The sequence below is a fragment of the Hyla sarda genome, chromosome 1 (assembly GCF_029499605.1).
Source record: "Hyla sarda isolate aHylSar1 chromosome 1, aHylSar1.hap1, whole genome shotgun sequence".
In the NCBI taxonomy this organism is placed as follows: domain Eukaryota; kingdom Metazoa; phylum Chordata; class Amphibia; order Anura; family Hylidae; genus Hyla; species Hyla sarda.
Window position 1 is genome coordinate 231,333,904 of NC_079189.1, and position 19,325 is coordinate 231,353,228.

At 41.9% G+C, this 19,325-nt stretch overlaps 1 protein-coding gene across 3 annotated transcripts in view; it reads left to right on the top strand.

The window, feature by feature from the left end:
- Window positions 1-16,592, top strand: part of PRKG2 (protein kinase cGMP-dependent 2) — a 110,605-nt gene extending 94,013 nt beyond the window's left edge. For all 3 annotated transcript variants that reach the window (XM_056568940.1, XM_056568939.1, XM_056568941.1), the window contains 3 exons: window positions 7,292-7,354; window positions 14,747-14,813; window positions 16,350-16,592. In XM_056568940.1, the coding sequence (XP_056424915.1) occupies window positions 7,292-7,354; window positions 14,747-14,813; window positions 16,350-16,445 (226 nt within the window). In that variant the 3' untranslated portion in view covers window positions 16,446-16,592. The remainder of the gene's footprint in view (window positions 1-7,291; window positions 7,355-14,746; window positions 14,814-16,349) is intronic.
- Window positions 16,593-19,325: the final 2,733 nt, after the last annotated feature.

The window sequence follows — 19,325 nt, forward strand, 5'->3', positions numbered from 1 at the left end:
AAAAAGCTCCCCCAAATTTGTAACTCAATTTCTCCTGAGTACGGAGATACCCCATATGTGGCCCTAAACTCTTTCCTTGAAATATGACAGGGCTCCAAAGTGAGTGAGCGCCATGCGCATTTGAGGACTAAATAGGGTATTTGAATTCAACACAAAAATACCCTACAGCAATTTTTCCCAAACAGGGTGTCTCCAGCTGTTGCAAAACTCCCAGCATGTCTTGACAGTCAGTGGCTGTCGGCAATACTGTGAGTTGTTGTTTTTCAACAGCTGGAGGCTCCATTTTGGAAACACTGCCGTACAATACGTTTTTTTTTTTTTATTGGAGTGGGGAGGGGGGGGACTAGGGGTATGTGTATATGTAGTGTTTTACCCTTTATTATGTGTTAGTGTAGTGTTTTTAGGATACATTCATACAGGTGCAGGTTTACAATGAGTTCCTCGCTGGGAGTTTGAGCTGCGGCGGAAGATTTGCCACATCTCAAACTTGCAGCAGAACGCGCTGTAAACCCGCCCCTGTGTGAATGTACCTCCAGCTGTTGCAAAACTACAACCCCCAGCATGCACTGACAGACCTTACATGCTGGGAGTTGTAGTTATGCAACAAATGGAGGCACATTGGTTGCAAAACACAGAGTTTCTTACTTAACTCAGTGTTTCGCAACCAGTGTGACTCCAGCTGTTGCAAAACTAGAACTCCCAGCATGTACAGTCTCTCAGTGCATGCTTGGAGTTGTATTTTTGCAACAGCTGGAGGCACACTGGTTGCAAAACACTGAATTAGCTAACAAATTCAGCTTAACAGCCAATGTGTGCCCAGCTGTTGCAAAACTGCAACAATCAGCATGCATTGACAGCCAAAGGGCATGAGTTGTATTTGCAACTCCAGCTGTTGCAAAACTACAACACCCAGCATGCCCTTTGCCTGTGCATGCTGCGATTTGTTGCTAAGCAACAGCGGGAAGTGATCAGGCCTCACCTCCTGCTGGCTGCACACTTTTTCATAGAAAAAAAGTGCCTCCAGCTGTTGCAAAACTACAATCCCCAGCATGCACAGACTACCAAAGGGCATGCTGGGAGTTGTATTTGCAACTCCAGCTGTTGCAAAACTACAACACCCAGCATGCCCTTTGCCTGTGCATGCTGCGATTTGTTGCTAAGCAACAGCAGGAAGTGATCAGGCCTCACCTCCTGCTGTATCCTTCCGCTGGGACCGCCACCGTTGCTGCTGCCAATCCTGCTGCTCCTGTCGCTGCCACTGATCGCGAGGGGACCCCGCCAGACCAGGGCAAGGTACGAGTCCTCCGCCGCCGCCGATCTCCGCCATCCTAATCGCCGCCCAGCAGGGTCATGATTGATCGGTCGTCTCGACCGATCAATCACATGATCGTGAGGCGGCACCTGTGCCACCTCACTCCTGCTGGGTAAGGGAGAATGGGCCTGTCTTGGACAGCCCCATTCACCCTTTTTTTCCGGGTCACCAGAGACCAGATTGACCCGGAAAAGCCGCAAATCGTTGGTCTGAATAGACTGACGATTTGCATCGATCGCCGCCATGTGGGGGGGGTGGGGGGTTTGGGGATATCAGCAGTCACCCCGGTCCGGTCCCCACCCGGCGAGCGGCGGGGACCGGAATTCCCACGGGCGTATCCATACGCCCTCAGTCCTTAAGGACTTTAAAATGGGGGCATATGCATATGCCCGCCGTCCTTAACGGGGTTAAAAAAAGTTTTCCACTGGAGTACTCCTTTAATGTGCTAGCAGCATGAGGAGACCACATGGAGTTACAGTGACACAGCCTGGAGATGATGGCATCATGAGGAGACTATATAGTGGCTGAAGTACACAGCCTGGAGTTGGTGGCAGCAAGAGCAGACCATATAGTGGCTAAATGACCCAGCCTGGAGGTGGTATCAGTCTGAGGAGACCATAGGGCCTCACAATTGAAAAGATTAAAGATATTTTATAATTTTTAAATTGAAGATTTCAAATAGATGAACCTAAAGAGTTTTCTTTAATGTGCCAGCAGCATGAGGGGACCACATGGCGGAGACCATATAGTTGCTGAATGACACAGCCTGTAGTTGGCAGCACCATGAGGCGACCATACAGTGGCTGAATGACACAGCCTGGAGTTGGCGCAGCAAGAGCGGACCATATAGTGGCTGAATGACATAGCCTGGAGTTGGTAGCAGCATGAGGAGAACATATAGTGGCTGAATAACACAGCCTTGAGTTGGCGGCAGCATGACGAGACCATAAAGTGGCTGAATGACTGGAGGTTGCGGAAGCATGAGGAGACCATATAGTTGCAGAATGAGACAACCTGGAGGTGGCAGCAGCATGAGGAGAACATGTGGTGGAAGAATGAGACAGCCTGGAGCTGGCATCAGCATGAAGAGGTCATATGGTGGCAGTTTGAGACAGCCCGAAGTTGGTATCAGCAGCATCAGGAGTCCTAAAAAGTGACCCAATGACATGGTTGGGCGGTGGCTGTCAATACCAGTACCTGGTGATGCATCAGATGTCTGGGTGGCTGATCAGAATAGTAGCTGAGGCAGGTAGACAGAAGAAAACGGTCTCTTTTGTAAAAGTGTTAGTGTGCACAAGTAAGTATTGAGGATATGCATTACGTAAAACGTAACTGTTAATAATATTCTTAGGATAAGAAATATGTACCCAAATCAAACAAAATATATGTATCCTAAATCAAACAAAAGGAAAGGTGTGCAAAAAACACCATATTCCACCTACACCACCAAGTATTGATGTGATGCAAAGAAGGGAACAATGTATGGTTCATTGTAACCGGTGGGGGTAAAAACTTCCACTGTAAGGGCATGTTCACACTACGGATAATGAATGGAGGTTCCATTCTGGCGGCCGCCGCAATACTTCGCCGGTAGGATCGTGCGGCACTGCGCCATCACCATTATTGGCTATGCAGTGTTCGCGGACTTCCACGCAAAGAATGAACATGTTCTTTCTTTGTGCTGACCAATTTCAGTGGCGGAATTGTCCGCCGCTGAAATTTCGCAGTGTGAACGAGTCCCGCGGAAGACCCATTCACACTGATGTTCATGTTCACAGCAACTAATTCCGTTCACGGCATTCCGCGGGAATTACGTAGTGTGAACATACCCTAATGCATTACTCTCGCATTATTAATTCCCTTCTTGGCAAGAGTTACTTGCCCAAAAAAGGGCGGCCCCACAAAGGAACCTCTCTCTCTTTTCATCTGCAAACTGCCATTTCCCAGGGTTTTTAAGGTGAGTTCCTGTGTGTGGCCGACCTTTTTAAGACGAGTATCACTTTCCTCGAAAAGGTGGAAAGGAACAACATATTGTCCATTGTAGCATGAAGGGGTAAAAACTTCCCCTGTAAGGCCTTACTCTCGTCCTATTAATTCACTTCTTGGCAAGTGTTACTCACCCTCAAAAGGGCAGCTCCACACAGGAAACTCTCCCTATTTCCAACTAAAAACCCTGGGAAATTGCAGTGTTTGTAGGTGGAAATAGAGAGAGGTTCCTGTGTGGGGCTGCCGTTTTAGAGCGAGTAACACTTGCCAAGAAGGGAATTAATAATGCGAGAGTAGGCCCCCACAGCACTAAACACCTGCTCTGAGGGCACACAGACATTGACCGTGCAGGACAGCTTTTCTAGGGCAAACTCTGCTAGTTGCAGCCACAAATCAAGTTTGGCTGTCCAGAAGTCCAGTGGATCTTCAAGCTGTGTTGGCATGGTCATGTCAAGGTATGCCACCACCTGCTGGTTCAGGTCCTGCTCCAGGTTTACCTGCTGCTGATGAGTTGGTTCACTATGCGGGTGAAGAAAGCTACTCATATCTGCACACATGGTATGCTGGAGGAGCACTGAGACTTGTCAATGCAGTGGTGGCTGAGGACACGGTGGAAGATGAGAAGGCGGAGTCACACACTGTCACAGGACCAACGGCATAAGCGTGTGGAGGCGGAAGCCGCGTGTTGCTGTTGTGGCTGTGCAGGAACCACATTCACCCAGTGGGCCATAAAGGACATGTATTGTCCCTGACCGTAGTTACAGCTCCACACGTCGGCACTGCCGTGCACTTTGGTACACACCGACAGGCTCAAGGACTGGCCCACCTTCTGTTCCACAAAATTGTGCAGGGCTGGTACTGCACATCGGAGCCATGGTTCTCCCAGACCGCTTTATGGTGATGCTGCATATGTTGACGCAGGGCTATGGTGTCAACAATGGGACCCTGGCCACGCTTCACTTTCTGTCGACACATCTTGCATGTGGTCATGGTCGAGACATGACCGCTAGCTGATACCGGGAGCTCAGGCTTCTCTTTGCGATACCTGCTGTCACTTGCCCCTAGTCTGCTGCGACCTCTTCCTGATGAATTAGGTCTCTGCCACTGGCACTTCCCTGCCTGACATAAATGAGGGGTGTACAATACACTCCCCTATGCTTAAAACAGTATTTATCTACAACACCAGCAGGTGTGTACTTTTGGCTGGCCTTTCACAGTATCTAGGCCCTTGAGACTTTAACAGGAACAAAATGGTACACCACTTAGATATAAGTATGTGGTATGCACTTATGAGGGGAGGACAATGCGCTCCAGTACACTTAAAACGGTATTTGTCTACAACACCGTCAGGTGTGTAATTTTGCCTGGTTTATCACAGTATCTAGGCCCTTAAGAATTTAACAGGAACAAAATGGTACACCACTTCACTCAATCTCACTCCCTTTCCTATGAGTGCTTCTAGGCTGGATTTGGGCTTGAGGTGAATCGCTGCTGTAAAAAAGCTTTTCTGTGCAACACACTGCTCTCTGTCCCTCTCTCTCTGTAATAGAATGCTGATGTGACTGGGAGGTGAGTCGCTGCTGTAAAAATGCTTTTCTGTGCAACACACACTCCTCTCTGTCCCTCTCTCACTATAATAGAATGTTGATGTGACTGGCCGCAAGATGGCTGCCGACTATATAGGGCTGTGACATCACAGGGGTGGCTGGCTGCTGATAGGCTCCATGCTGCATGTGATTCTGGGTCATCCCGCTGACCCTTGTTCCCGCCTTCTAAGGATTCCTTGCCCCATGTCTTCACATGTGGATCCTCCATTTTACATGCCCTGGAGCCTGGACGGCACTAAATGGAGTTTAATGATGCGATCGAATCGAGGCGATATTCGCGTTTGTTACGAATCAAATTTTTCCTGAAAATTCGCATTCGTCAGATTCGATTAGCTCATCCTTAGTAATTAGCTCTAAAACATTTCTATAACCACCATAGTATACTACAGTTCCCTACTACATCAACAACTGTAGGAGTTCAACTCAGCAATGATAACTGATCACCAGGCATTAGAGAAGCCAAACCTGCAGTGATCAGCTATTCGACATGAGTTCAGATTCTTTAACCCTGGCTACATTTAGAAATGGGTTGTCTTTAGAATGCAACTTCTTTAAACCCTTCCCGCAATAAGACGTATGCATACGTCCAAGCATCTGACACGTTCACGCATTTGGACGTATTCATACGTCCTAGCAATCTCCGGTACTGCCGCGGGCAGCATAGGAGATCGGTCACAGGACCCAGTTGTTAATCACAGCCGAAGTCCCGCCGCAGCTGCCGGAGCCGTGATCGCGCCAGTCCTGGCAGCATTAACCCCGTAGATGCTGTGATCAATCCTGATCACGGCATCTATGGTGTTGACAGGGGGAGCGCCCTCCCCCTGTTCACTGACAGCGGTGCCGCAATATGATCGCGGGTCGCCTTTGGTTGCTATGGCAGCAGGAGCCAGAGGATGGATCGCACAGGCTGCAGTGTGTGCAGCTCATCAGGTCATACTGTGCTGCAGTACAAATGTATTGCAGAATAGTATAACTTGTAAAAAGTGTAAAAACATTTATAAAAAGTTCTTCAATAAAAGTATGAAGTGCAAAAATAAATAAATAAATAAATGCCCCTTTACCAATAAAAGCCCTGCATTATGACCAAAAAAGATCAAAAACACAAATCATATACATGATAGGTATTGCCACATCCGTAATGACGTGTACTATATAACTATAGTGTAAATTATCCTGCACGGTGAACGCTGTAAAAAAACATTAAAAAAAAAGCCCAAAATTCGCCAATTTTGGTTCAAATAGCGAAATAAAAAAGATGAAAAGGTAGCATGTAGTACAAAAATGATACCAATAAAAAGTACAGATCATCCCGCAAAAAATAAGCCCTTACTCAATGGCATCAGACGAAAAATTAAAAAGTTACGGCTGAATGGCAGAAAAAGAATTTTGCTCAGAAAAGGAAAAAGAACATGGAAAGCTATATATAATGGGTATCCTCATAATCGTACCGACCCACAGAATAAATATAACATCACTTTTACACACAGTGTACACCATAAAAAAAACGTCTGACATTTTACAGTTTTTCACAATATTTTGCCATTTTTCACAAAAAATGCTGCATGTGTCAACAAAAATGCACCTCTTATATAAAGTACAATATGTCACAAAAAAATGATCTCAGAATCGCTCTGCTCAGAAAAAGCGTTCTAAAGTTATTACCATTTAAAGAGATACATGTCAAATAAAAAAAAAAGAGCCTGGTCATTGAGGTAAAAAATGGGTCCGTCCTTAAGGGTTTAAAGGGGTACTCCAGGGGAAAACATTTTTTTTAAATCAACTGGTGCCAGAAAGTTAAACAGATTTGTAATTTACTTATATTAAAAATTATTTATCCTTCCAGTACTTATCAGCTGTTGTAGGTTCCAGAGGAAGTTCTTTTCTTTTTGAATTTCCTTTCTTTCTGACCACAGTGCTCTCTGCTGACACCTCTGTCCATTTTAGGAACTGTCCAGAGCATAAGCAAATCTCCATAGCATACCTATCCTGCTCTGGACAGTTCCTAAAATAGACAAAGGTGTCAGCAGAGAGCACTGTGGTCAGCATGAAAGGAAATTCAAAAAGAAAAGCACTTCCTGTGTAGCATACAGAAGCTGATAAGTACTGGAAGGATTAAGATTTTTTTTCATAGAAGTAATTTACAAATCTTTTTAACTTTCTGGCACCAGTTGATTTAAAAAAAAAAAGTTTTACAATGGAGTATCCCTTTAAAGAAGTTTTGGGAGTTAGACCTAAAACATAATTTGTAGACTGCAGTTATTGTTGACCGTCATAGTATTAATACAGACATGTTGGTGTACAGATGAATCAAAATCCATCTTTTATTTCTCTAAATACTGGTAGGTATTTATATGTGTGTATGTATTTATGTTTTTTTTTTTTGCAGACAGAATCCTGTAGAAAGACTTGGAAACATGAAGAATGGAATAGCTGACATTCAAAAACACAGGTATTACATTGCCATTTTTTGCATCTCATATTTGTGGTTTCTGAGTTTTAAATGTAACATCCATCCATGTAACAAAGATAGCGTAAAGGTTAACTTTTTTTATGTGTATTATTGTACTGTTGCAGGAAAAGTCAGCAAACCCCTTGAAATTATCTGAATTTCTGTATAGAAAACTTACAAACAGACCTAAACCCATTCTAACCGTTAAGCCCTCGATTAGTTTAGTTCGGCCAGAGAAGTCCCACCTTCATAGAGCTCTGGTTGTTTTGAAAAGTTAGATGTGGTTCTACAAGACCGGATATATATATATATATATATATATATATATATATATATGTATGTATGTATGTATATATATATATATATATATATATATATATACACACACAGTCATGGCCGTAAATGTTGGCACCCCTGAAACTGAAGTATTTCTCACAGAAAAGGATTGCAGTAACACATGTTTTTCTATACACATGTCTATTCCCCTTTTGTGCATTGGAATTAAACCAAAAAAGGGAGGAAAAAAAGCAAATTGGACATAATGTCACACAAAACTCCAAAATGGGCTGGACAAAATTAATGGCACCCTTAACTTAATATTTGGTTGCACAGCCTTTGGAAAAAATAACTGAAATTAGTTGCTTCCTATAACCATCAATAAGCTTCTTACACCTCTCAGCCGGAATGTTGGACCACTCTGCCTTTGCAAACTGCTCAAGGTCTCTCTTATTGGAAGGGCGCCTTTTCCCAACAGCAATTTTAAGATTTCTCCACAGGTGTTCAATGGGATTTAGATATGAACACATTGCTGGCCACGGCAGAACTCTCCAGCGCTTTGTTGCATCCATTTCTGGGTGCTTTTTGATGTATGTTTGGGGTCACTGTCCTGCTGGACGACCCAAGATCTTGGATGCAAACCCAGCTTGCTTACACTGGGCTGTACAGTGCGATCCCAAAATCTGTAGGTAATCCTCAGATTTCATGATGCCTTGCACACATTCAAGGCACCCAGTGCCAGAGGCAGCAAAACAACCCCAAAATATCATTGAACCTCCCCCATATTTCACTGTAGGTACTGTGTTATTTTCTTTGAAGGCCTCATTCTGTTTTTGGTAAACAGTAGAATGCTGTGTCTTGGTCTCCTCTGTCCACAATATGTTTTCCCAGAAGGATTTTGGCTTACTCAAATTAATTTTGGCAAAATGTAGTCTTGCTCTTTTATGTCTCTATGTCAGCAGTGGGGTCCTCCTGGGTCTCCTGCCATAGTGTTTCATTTCATTTAAATGTTGACGGATAGTTCGCGCTGACACTGATTCTCCCTGAGCCTGCAGGACAGCTTGAATATCTTTGGAACTTGTTTGGGGCTGCTTATCCACCATCCGGACCTCTTTCATAAATTTTTCTCTTTCGTCCACGCCCAGGGAGATTAGCTACAGTGCCATGGGTTGCAAACTTCTTGATAATGTTGCGCACTGTGGACATAGGCAAATCTAGATCTCCGGAGATGGACTTGTAACCTTGAGATTGTTGATAATTTTCCACAATTTTGGTTCTCAAGTTCTCAGACAATTCTCTTCTCCTCTTTTTGTTGTTCATGCTTAGTGTGTCGCACACACAGACACACAATGCAAAGACTAAGTGAACTTCACTCCTTTTTATCTGCTTTCAGGTGTGATTTTTATATTGCCCACACCTGTTACTTGCACCAGGTGAGTTTAAAGGAGCATCACATGCTTGAAACAATCTTGTTGTTTTTTTGAAAGGGTGCCAATAATTTTGTCCAGCCCATTTTTTTGAGTTTGGTGTGACATTATGTCCAATTTGCTTTTGTTTTCCCTCCCTTTTTTTGTTTAGTTCCAATACACACAAAGGGAATAAACATGTGTAAAGCAAAACATGTGTTACTGCAATCCTTTTCTGTGAGAAATACTTCATTTTCTGGAAAAATGTCAGGGGTGCCAACATTTACGGCCATGAGTGTGTGTGTGTGTGTATATACATATATATATATATATATATATATATACAGTGGGGATCAAAAGTTTGGGCACCACAGGTATAAATTTATATTAATGTGCATAAAGAAGCGAAGGAAAGATGGAAAAATCTCCAAAAGGCATCAAATTACAGATTAGACATTCTTATAATATGTCAACAAAAGTTAGATTTTATTTCCATCATTTACACTTTCAAAATAACAGAAAACAAAAAAATGGCGTCTGCAAAAGTTTGGGCACCCTGCAGAATTTATAACATGCACTGCCCCCTTTGCAAAGCTGAGACCTGTCAGTGTCATGGATTGTTTTCAATCATCATCTGGGAAGACCAGGTGATGTCAATCTCAAAGGTTTTAAATGCCCAGACTCATCTGACCTTGCCCCAACAACCTGGGTTCTTCTAAGCAGTTGTCTAGAAATCTGAAACTGAACATAGTTGATGCTCACAAAGCTGGAGAACGCTATAAGAAGATAGCAAAACGTTTTCAGATGTCAATATCCTCTGTTCGGAATGTAATTAAGAAATGTCATCAGGAACAGTGGAAGTTAAAGCATCTGGAAGACCAAGAAAAATATCAGACAGAACAGCTCGCAGGATTGTGAGAAAAACAATTCAAAACCCACGTTTGACTGCACAATCCCTCCAGAAAGTTCTGTCAGACACTGGAGTTGTGGTACATTATTCCACTATAAAGAGATTCTTGTACAAATATGGTCTTCATGGAAGAGTCATCAGAAGAAAACCTCTTCTACATCCTCACTACAAAAATCAGAGTTTGAACTTTGCAAATGAACATATAGACAAGCCTGGTGTATTTTGGAAACAAGCTCTGTGGACCGATGAGGTTAAAATGGAACTTTTTGGCCATAATGAGCAAAGGTACGTTTGGAGAACAGAATTTAAAGGGGTTCTCCAGTGCTTAGACATCTTATCCCCTATCCAAAGGATAGGGGATAAGATGCCTGATCGCGGGAGTCCCGCCGCTGGGGACTCCCGTGATCTTGCACGCGGCACCCTGTTTGTAATCAGTCCCGGAGCGTGTTTGCTCTGGGTTTGATTACCGGCGACCACAGGGCCGGCGGCGTGTGACATCACGCCTCCGCCCCCCCGTGTGACGTCACGCTCCGCCCCACAATGCAAGCCTACGGGAGGGGGCGTGATAGCTGTCACACCTGTGGTCGCCTTTGGATAGGGGATAAGATGTCTAAGCACCGGAGAACCCCTTTAATGAAAAAACCCTCAGTCCAACTGTTAAGCATGGGGGTGGATCAATCATGCTTTGGGGTTGTATTGCAGCCAGTGGCACAGGGAACATCTCACGAGTAGAAGGAAAAATGGATTCAATAAAATGTCAGCAAATTTTGGATGCTAACTTGATGCCATCTGTGAAAAAATCTGAAGTTAAAGGGGTACTCCACCCCTAGACATTTTATCCAAAGGATAGGGGATAAGATTTCTGATCGTGGGGGTCCCGCCGCTGGGGACCCCCACAATATAGCATGCGGCACCCACCTGTTTCTGCCATCACGCCCCCTCCCATAGACTTGCATTGAGGGGATGGGGCGTGATGTCACATGGGGGTGGAGTTGTGACATCACGGACTTCCGTTCCGGTGGTCGGGACCCATACTCTCCAGCGCTTCCGGAGCAGAAACATGTGGATAGGGGATAAGATGTCTAGGGGTGGAGTACCCCTTTAAAGAGAGGATGGCTTCTACAAATGGATAATGATCCTAAACACACCTCGAAATCCACAGGGGATTACATCAAGAGGCGTAAACTGAAGGTTTTGCCATGATCTTCACAATCTCCTGACCTCAACATAATTGAAAATCTATGGATAGACCTTAACAGAGCAGTGCATGACAGACAGCCCAGAAATCTCTAAGAACTGGAAGACTTTTGTAAGGAAGAATGGGCAAAGATACCTCAAACAAGAATTGAAAGACTCTTGGATGGCTGCAAAAAGTTTTTACAAGCTGTGATACTTGCCAAATGGGGCAGTACAATATATTAACTTTGCAGGGTGCCCAAACTTTTGCAGATGCCATTTTTTTGTTTTCTGTTATTTTGAAAGTGTAAATGATGGAAATAAAATCTAACTTTTGTTGACATATTATAAGAATGTCTAATCTGTAATTTGATGCCTTTTGGAGATTTTTCCATCTTTCCTTGGCTTCTTTATGCACATTAATACAAATGTTTACCTGGGGTGCCCAAACTTTTGATCCCCACTGTGTGCGTGTGTATATATATATATATATATATATATATGTGTGTGTGTGTGTGTGTGTGTGTGCGTGTATTTTTTACCATTTCATGCTACACTAAATGTTAAATAATGAAATAATGGAACCATTAATGGGGTACTCCATGAAAGCAGCGTTCTGAACATTTACTTCCGAATGCTGGCCAGTGGAGTACCCCTTTAATAAGCACAACTTGTCATAAAAAGGCTTGTAATGGTTCTGTCATGGTTTTAAGATGGTGAGTCATATTAAAATACAATTTTGTTGGAAAAGATTAGATGACATCATGAGTAATAGATAAGGAAACTATAGAAAAATGATTTAACTTTGCATCAAGCAATAACTAAACTTTATTGGATGAAAGCATGTCACCCCTTTAAGTGGTCCATTAGAGTACATAAAAAGGGGAAAAGTGACATGCAATCCTAATCCGATTCTACCATGATATGAATACCTTTTATCTGGTCCATGGAAATTGTGCCATACACCCTAGGGTGCCAAAGGCTAATTGGAATTAAAAACTTTTTCACTTCAGGCAGAGTTTATTGGGAGCTATGCTAATTTACATGCAGTAAGCTCCCCCTAGGAGTTAGCAGCCAGAATTTAATCATTTAAAAAGAATCTGTCATCATAAAATAACATATTGTTTAAATCACATTTTGGATGGCTGCCCCCCTAATATTGTAAAAAATAAATAAATTTGAAAATCATAAAATAGAAACAAATAAAAAAAAAATTATCTAGCTCACATCAGGAAAAAAATCTAGATGATACATTTCTTTTAACGTAATGACTATATGAAGAGAAGTGAGTTAGTAAGGCTATATTATGGAATCAATCAGCATAGAGTTTTGGCCTCTTTAGTCTCTGTAATGTAAAAAAAAATTCAACAATTTTTGACCCCCCACTGGCTTCATGATAGACTTATAATGGGGCCTCAGGATGTAGATGGCTGAGAGATGGTGAGTGAAGTGCGCTACTACGATTCTCCCCTCTCATTCTTCTGATCATTGGGGGTACCATTACTGAGACGCCAAATGATCAACATTTTTGGTATTCCTCTTTTAAGTGTGAAATGTTTTTTGAAATGACAGGGGCACCTAAAATAACTAGTATTGTTAAACCCACAGTATCTGTTTTACACCAATATTCAGCCCAACATTTTTATGTATGTATACACTTCTGTTATGGTGCTCTATGATTTGTAATTATGCCCTTGCTATTTAGTTGACTCGTGTTATAGTTGTTTTGCACACTGCTATGTATTCTTATGAATTCCTATTATTGAGGAAAAGAGTCTCCGCAAATCCTTAAAGGGGTTCTCCGGTGCTTAAACATCTTATCCCCTATCCAAAGGATAGGGGATAAGATGCCTGATCGCGGGAGTCCCGCCGCTGGGGACCCCCGGGATCATGCACGCGGCACCCCGTGTTTGCTCTGGGACTGATTACCGACGACTACAGGGCGGGCGGCGTGGGACGTCACGCCTGCGCTGGCGTGTGACGTCACACTCCGCCCCGCAATGCAAGCCTACGGGAGGGGGCGTGATAGCTATCACGCCCCCTCCCGTAGGCTTGCATTGAGTGGCGGAGCGTGACGTCACATGCCAGCGCAGGCGTGACGTCACACGCCGCCTGCCCTGTATTCGCCGGTAATCAGTCCCAGAGCGAACACGCTCCGGGGACTGATTACAAACGGGGTGCCGCGTGCATCATCCCGGGGGTCCCCAGCGGCGGGACTCCCGCGATCAGACATCTTATCCCCTATCCTTTGGATAGGGGATAAGATGTTTAAGCACCGGAGAACCCCTTTAAACTTGGATCTGCATCCAGAACTGGGAAAACGAAAAGCTGTGTTTCACATCTACCATGAGGCCTATCTTACAAGTCAGAAAAAGAAAATGTATTTCTTCCCATAAGTCTGCTCCTCTTTTTCATACATGACAGTATCTTGTTGGTTTTGGCAGTTTTTCCCAATCCCTTGATAGAGTGAAAACATCCTGCTATGAGCTTACATAATATTGTGTCATCAGCAAATTCCCAGACACTGCTTTGGATGCCATCAGCAAAGTCAGTAGTAAGCAAATGAACAGGAAGCGGATGCAGGACAGTCTTTAAAAAAAAATATGGATATAGAAACACTTAGGATGGAATTTCACACGCTGGTCTTAAAGGGGTACTCCTGTGGAAAACTTTTTTTTTTTTTTTTTAATCAACTGGTGCCGGAAAGTTAAATAGATTTGTAAATTACTTCTATTAAAAAATCTTAATCCTTCCAGTACTTATTAGCTGCTGAATATTAAAGAAGAAATGGTTTTCTTTTTGGAACACAGAGCTCTCTGCTGACATCATGTCCACAGTGCTCTCTGCTGACATCTCTGTCCATTTTAAGAACTGTCTAGAGTAGGAGAAAATACTCATAGGAAACATATGCTGCTCTGGACAGTTCCTAAAATGGACAGAGATGTCAGAAGAGAGCACTGTGGTCATGATGTCAGCAGAGAGCTCTGTGTTCAAAAAAGAAAACAATTTCCTCTGTAAGTATTCAGCAGCTAATAAGTACTCAAAGGATTATGATTTTTTTTATTGAAGTAATTTACTAAACTGTTTAACCTTCTGGCACCAGTTGATAAAAAAAAAAGTTTTCCATGGTAGTACACCTTTAATTTAAAGTATGCACCAGATATATTAGGAGGTATATAACTTTTAATAGATTAAGCGCATTTCTATCACTTGCCCTGCACCAGAAATGAAAGTTTACCCCATGAGCAGGAGTAGATTTCTGCCATGGCTTATGCCAATTTTCTGCTATATTTTATTTTGATAACTCAGAGCTGCAGGAAACCACGCTCCCTTTCTCTAATGCATCTTTGAATTCTACACATTAAATATGCGCAGGATACTGTATGTGTGAATATACCCTAATTCTATTTTTAACATTTATGGAATATCCACCTCTAGAATTTCCTTTTGGGAACAGGTGACACCTGTCCCATAATAAGCAAATATGGCGGGCAATCATAAATTTTGGCTTACAAAAAAAGAAAAAAACTTACATAGATACTGTGCAGAAGGCTTCAGAAACACAGTTTTGTTTTCATTTTAAGTTGGATGTATGATTTATCTAATTCTCCTTTTGTTCTTCAGGTGGTTTAATGGTTTTAACTGGGAAGGATTGCGTTTAAGAAATCTACCATCACCCTTGAAGCGAGAGGTAAAATATTAAATCATGGTGCAGTGGTCAGCTGTTAGAGAATTATCAGACTTTCGACCTTTATTGCCCTGAATACAATTAGCCATGTAGGATTTACTAAGTTCCCATGATTGCCAATGACTATAGAGTATGCAAAAAAAAATCTAGCATCTTTCTAATATATAAATAGCTTCACAAAAGATTAACGAGTGGCACTACTATAGTGTATACGCTGCTACCATTTACAACGGACAAAGGATACCATCTGCAGGTCTACAGGTAAAAAGGTGCTAGGATAGATGATTTTCAGGATTAATGTATGCAATATCAATAGAAAAAAGTAATCCTGCACTCACCGCACGGGTACCGAATGTCCAGTTCCTCTTAACGGTTCTCCGTCAGCTCAGCAGACATGTATGGCTTGGGGCGCTCAGAGGTGACTGCCGGCGTTTTTGCGCACAATGATGATGCGCTTCTTCTGGCCTGAGGCTGAGCTGACGGAGAACCGTTAAGAGGAACTGGACATTCGGTACCCATGCGGTGAGTGCAGGATTACTTTTTTCTATTGATATTGCATCTTTCTAATATATTGTCATGACATTAGTTATCAGTTGTCAGTTTTTCACTGTATACAGTGTAGAAAAGGCTCCTGTTATTACTTGTGGATGGGCTGTAAGTTAGAGGCAGACTGAAAAGAGTCAAGGACCAATAACACAGGGCAATGAGCAACCAAATAGGTGGCTATTATCCTTTGTAATAGGCCAAGCAATTAGCCATCAAATGATTACTTGTCCATTGGCTGATTGCATCCTTTATGCAGGCTTAAAAACAACTGTGTAAGAGTAGGGTCCCGCATCGAGTATACGTGGCATATTTCATGCTGCGTAAAATCAGCTGCACAGCGGAAAATATGAGGCATATTCTTCTAAGAGTAGACACACAGTACTACCCGGCGGCAGCCATTTGTGCACAATGAGCTTTGGAGGCAGGGCTGCAAGTCACATTGGCACACTGGCCCTGCCTCCAAACCTCACTGCGCACACACGGCTGGCGTGGGTAGCACTGTGTGTCTGGCCTTGGAAGAATACGCAGCATATTTCCACTGTGCCTTGGATTTTGTGCAACGTGAAATATGCTGTGTAATACTCTATGTAAGTCCCTACCCTAAAAGGGGGATGTGCAGCAGACAATGATTAAAGTAAAGGACCACATTAATGATCCAACGATCATTCGTGCATATGCACGGCCATGCAGTAATTCAAATATGAAACAGGGTCCTCAAACAAGCACAAATCTACTATATTGGCATTCATATTAGGCATGGGTCTGCCTGTCTTAAAGGATGTTATCATTTGACTACAGGATCTACTACATATACATATATAAAGCCAGTATGTTATACATAATCTGTAGACACACAATGGTAGAGTTATTTAAATCAAGACTTTTTGCAAACTTAATTTTTATTTTAAGATCATTGTAATCATGAAGAAAAAGTCTCTAACTATGACCTGTATTTAACTTGATTTCATATATGTATTTTTTTTTAACCTCTAGCTTGACGGCCCTCTGGATCACAGCTATTTTGACAACTATCCACCAGATGATGAAATACCCCCGGATGAAATGTCAGGTTGGGAACAAGATTTCTGAAGAACATTCTGTAGGACGTTGGTTGTCAAATGTCATAATTTCCCTGAAGTATTGTTGAACACAATGTTTATATGAAGTTCTTATTCTTATGTATAGTTTGTATGGCCAAGATGGATTACATTTTGAAGGTGAACTGTGTGTTAAAGTGTGCTGCCATAGTAACACATGTATCATCATAAAACATGGTCTAGATGGTGATCTAATCAGAACCAGAATAAGGCGACATATTAAAAACTAAAAAAACTAGTGGTGAGATGCACCTTACCTGCAGAGATAACTGCCCTATAGCACCTGGGTTGTCTAAAAATATACAGTATATACAGTATATACAATCCTTGTATAGGTAAAATAAAATGAATAAAAAAAATTAAATTATAATTTAAATTGGCTTCTGCTATAGAATTTGCATCCTGGTTTTCTAAACTAACAGTATTGTAACAGTGCAGCTTTATTTGTATTTTTGTGTCTGCGACTAAATTATTAAACATTTTTAACATTTATTAAGGGTTTATTGCCAACAACAGAATAAAATGACAATCATATACAGTCAATAATACATAACTATGAATAGCTTAAAAAAAAGTATGATGAATTGTACCAGACCGTAAAGCATCCTAATGACTATGTAATACATATAATACCTCAACAATATTAACCTATAACTGACTTTGCTCCAGTCACACGGCCATTATTTGGAGAAATCATTGTAAGTCTATACTGGTGGATGGGTTCACACACACCAAAAAACGGCAGTAAAATGGATTGAAAAGCAGCATTTTTTTTTTATCTGATATGTTCCATTTAAGTCTGTGAAAAAGTGTACACATTATATAAAAAACTGCAGCATATCAAATATTGGAATTACTGTCATATTTTAAAAATGACGGTTGTTTTCCCATAGACTTAATAGGATTTTTTTAAATCCAATAATATGGTCTATTAATGTGGTCTATTTTAAATCCATTTTACTGTAGTTTTTGCTCTCATTTTACCCTATGTCATCTCAACCTTATACTGCAATTGAGGTCCTCATCAGACTCAAGTCTTTGAACCAGCATTATGAACCTAATATTGTCCCATAATGCCAAATAGAGATGAAATGTTCCCCCCAGTTGTCTTAGCATTTTTTTTTATAACCATGGAATGTGGTAATAATGGAATTAACTCAGTGTTTGAAAAATGTTTATTACAATACAATGCATTTCTTAATAAATTATTTTACAAAAGTGTATAGTTGTCATTATTGTCATTCAACAACACACATACAGAACACAATACATGAGAAATGAGCACTGACCAAATAAGCTTACAATCTAAGGTAGTGGGCTCCAACTTGTGGCTCTCTTGCTGTTGGGGCACTAGCCTGCTCTGACATCCATATGAGTCTGAACACCATGAATTCCCTGCTGTATAGTTAGGAAACTGGGTTGAATGGATAGGACATAAGTGAGCTTCTCTGTTCGACCCAGTCAGACATTAAAGGGGTACTCCACTGGCCAGCGTTCGGAAGTAAGCAGCGTGAAAACAGCGTTTGGAACATTTACTTCCGAATGCTGGCCAGTGGATAAGGGTATCACAGACAGCACCTGCATTCTCCACATCAGAGGCATGACTTGAGCTCCGATCAAAAACACTTAACAGAGCTCCCACCTAAAGATTTATTTGTATCACTGGTATCATCTTATGGCAGAAGAGCCTTTGATCACCTTGGCATCAGGGCCTGAATGCAACTACTACCTATGTACCACTACACCTATGCCACTGCTGCTAACAGTGCCTGGACCAGGGATGTAAGGGATTTTAGTTATTTGCCTTTTCATGTTTTATTCAAATCTCTCCCTTCTTGTCAAGGGATTTAGCAATATGTATTAATAATTCAATATAGTATCCTAAAGGGAATCTGTCATTAGTTTTATGCTGCCCGAATCACAAGCAGCATGAAGCACTGACAGGCTCCATCTGTACAATGATGTAGGACTCATTCTGAATTTCAGAGTAATCACTGCCATAACACCAGAAGGCTCCGAGTCATTGCTTCTCCCGCCCCAACGAGCCTTGATGGACAATTCCCTGTATTTGGGTATAGGGAGAGCTCAATCAGAGCGGGCAGGTCCAGAGAAGTTACCGGGGACCATCCCAATGATTCAGATTTCCTTTCCTGGCTTTATCACTATGATACCTCTGAAATGCCACTGCATTTCAATGTGAATTATACACCATTGTACAGAAGGATTCTTTTTAAAATATTTGAGGCATAACATGCAATTTCTTTGCATGTATACATTTAAAAAGTATAGGGGGAACAGAAGAATAGGAAATAACTTCAGGGAGTGCCTCTACAATGTAGGTATTAAAATGGCTGTGTAGGTTAATTCTATGTAATGTTAAGCTGTTCAAAAAACGATTTCCAGGAGTGAAGCCACACTTAGAATTGCTTGTGCAGCCATTCACTTTCATTATTGTCGTCAGCACATCCCCTGTTTACATGGGGATATATGCTGCTGGCAAACAATGATTTTTAAACCTGCATAAAAGATATGATCAGCTGAAGAACAAAAGGGTGCTGATCTCTGGGACTCTGATACAGGGCAATAAATGGACTATTAGGCCAAAATGTAATAGGTCCTATGTGACTGTACGGGTCCTGGCTGCTGGACGCCAACTGATGATGTATTTGTCTTCCTGACACATCCATTGTTGGTTTTCATGTACATGTGGATAATTCTGAACTTATTTCTTACACATATGGCTTAATTTACTTAAAGGTGATATTGTACATTACAGAAATCTATTTTTGTATGGACAAACACCTTGGGACAGATTTACCCAAAGTGCAATGTTACCCATACCTACCAATCACAGCTTAGTTCCCATTTCTCA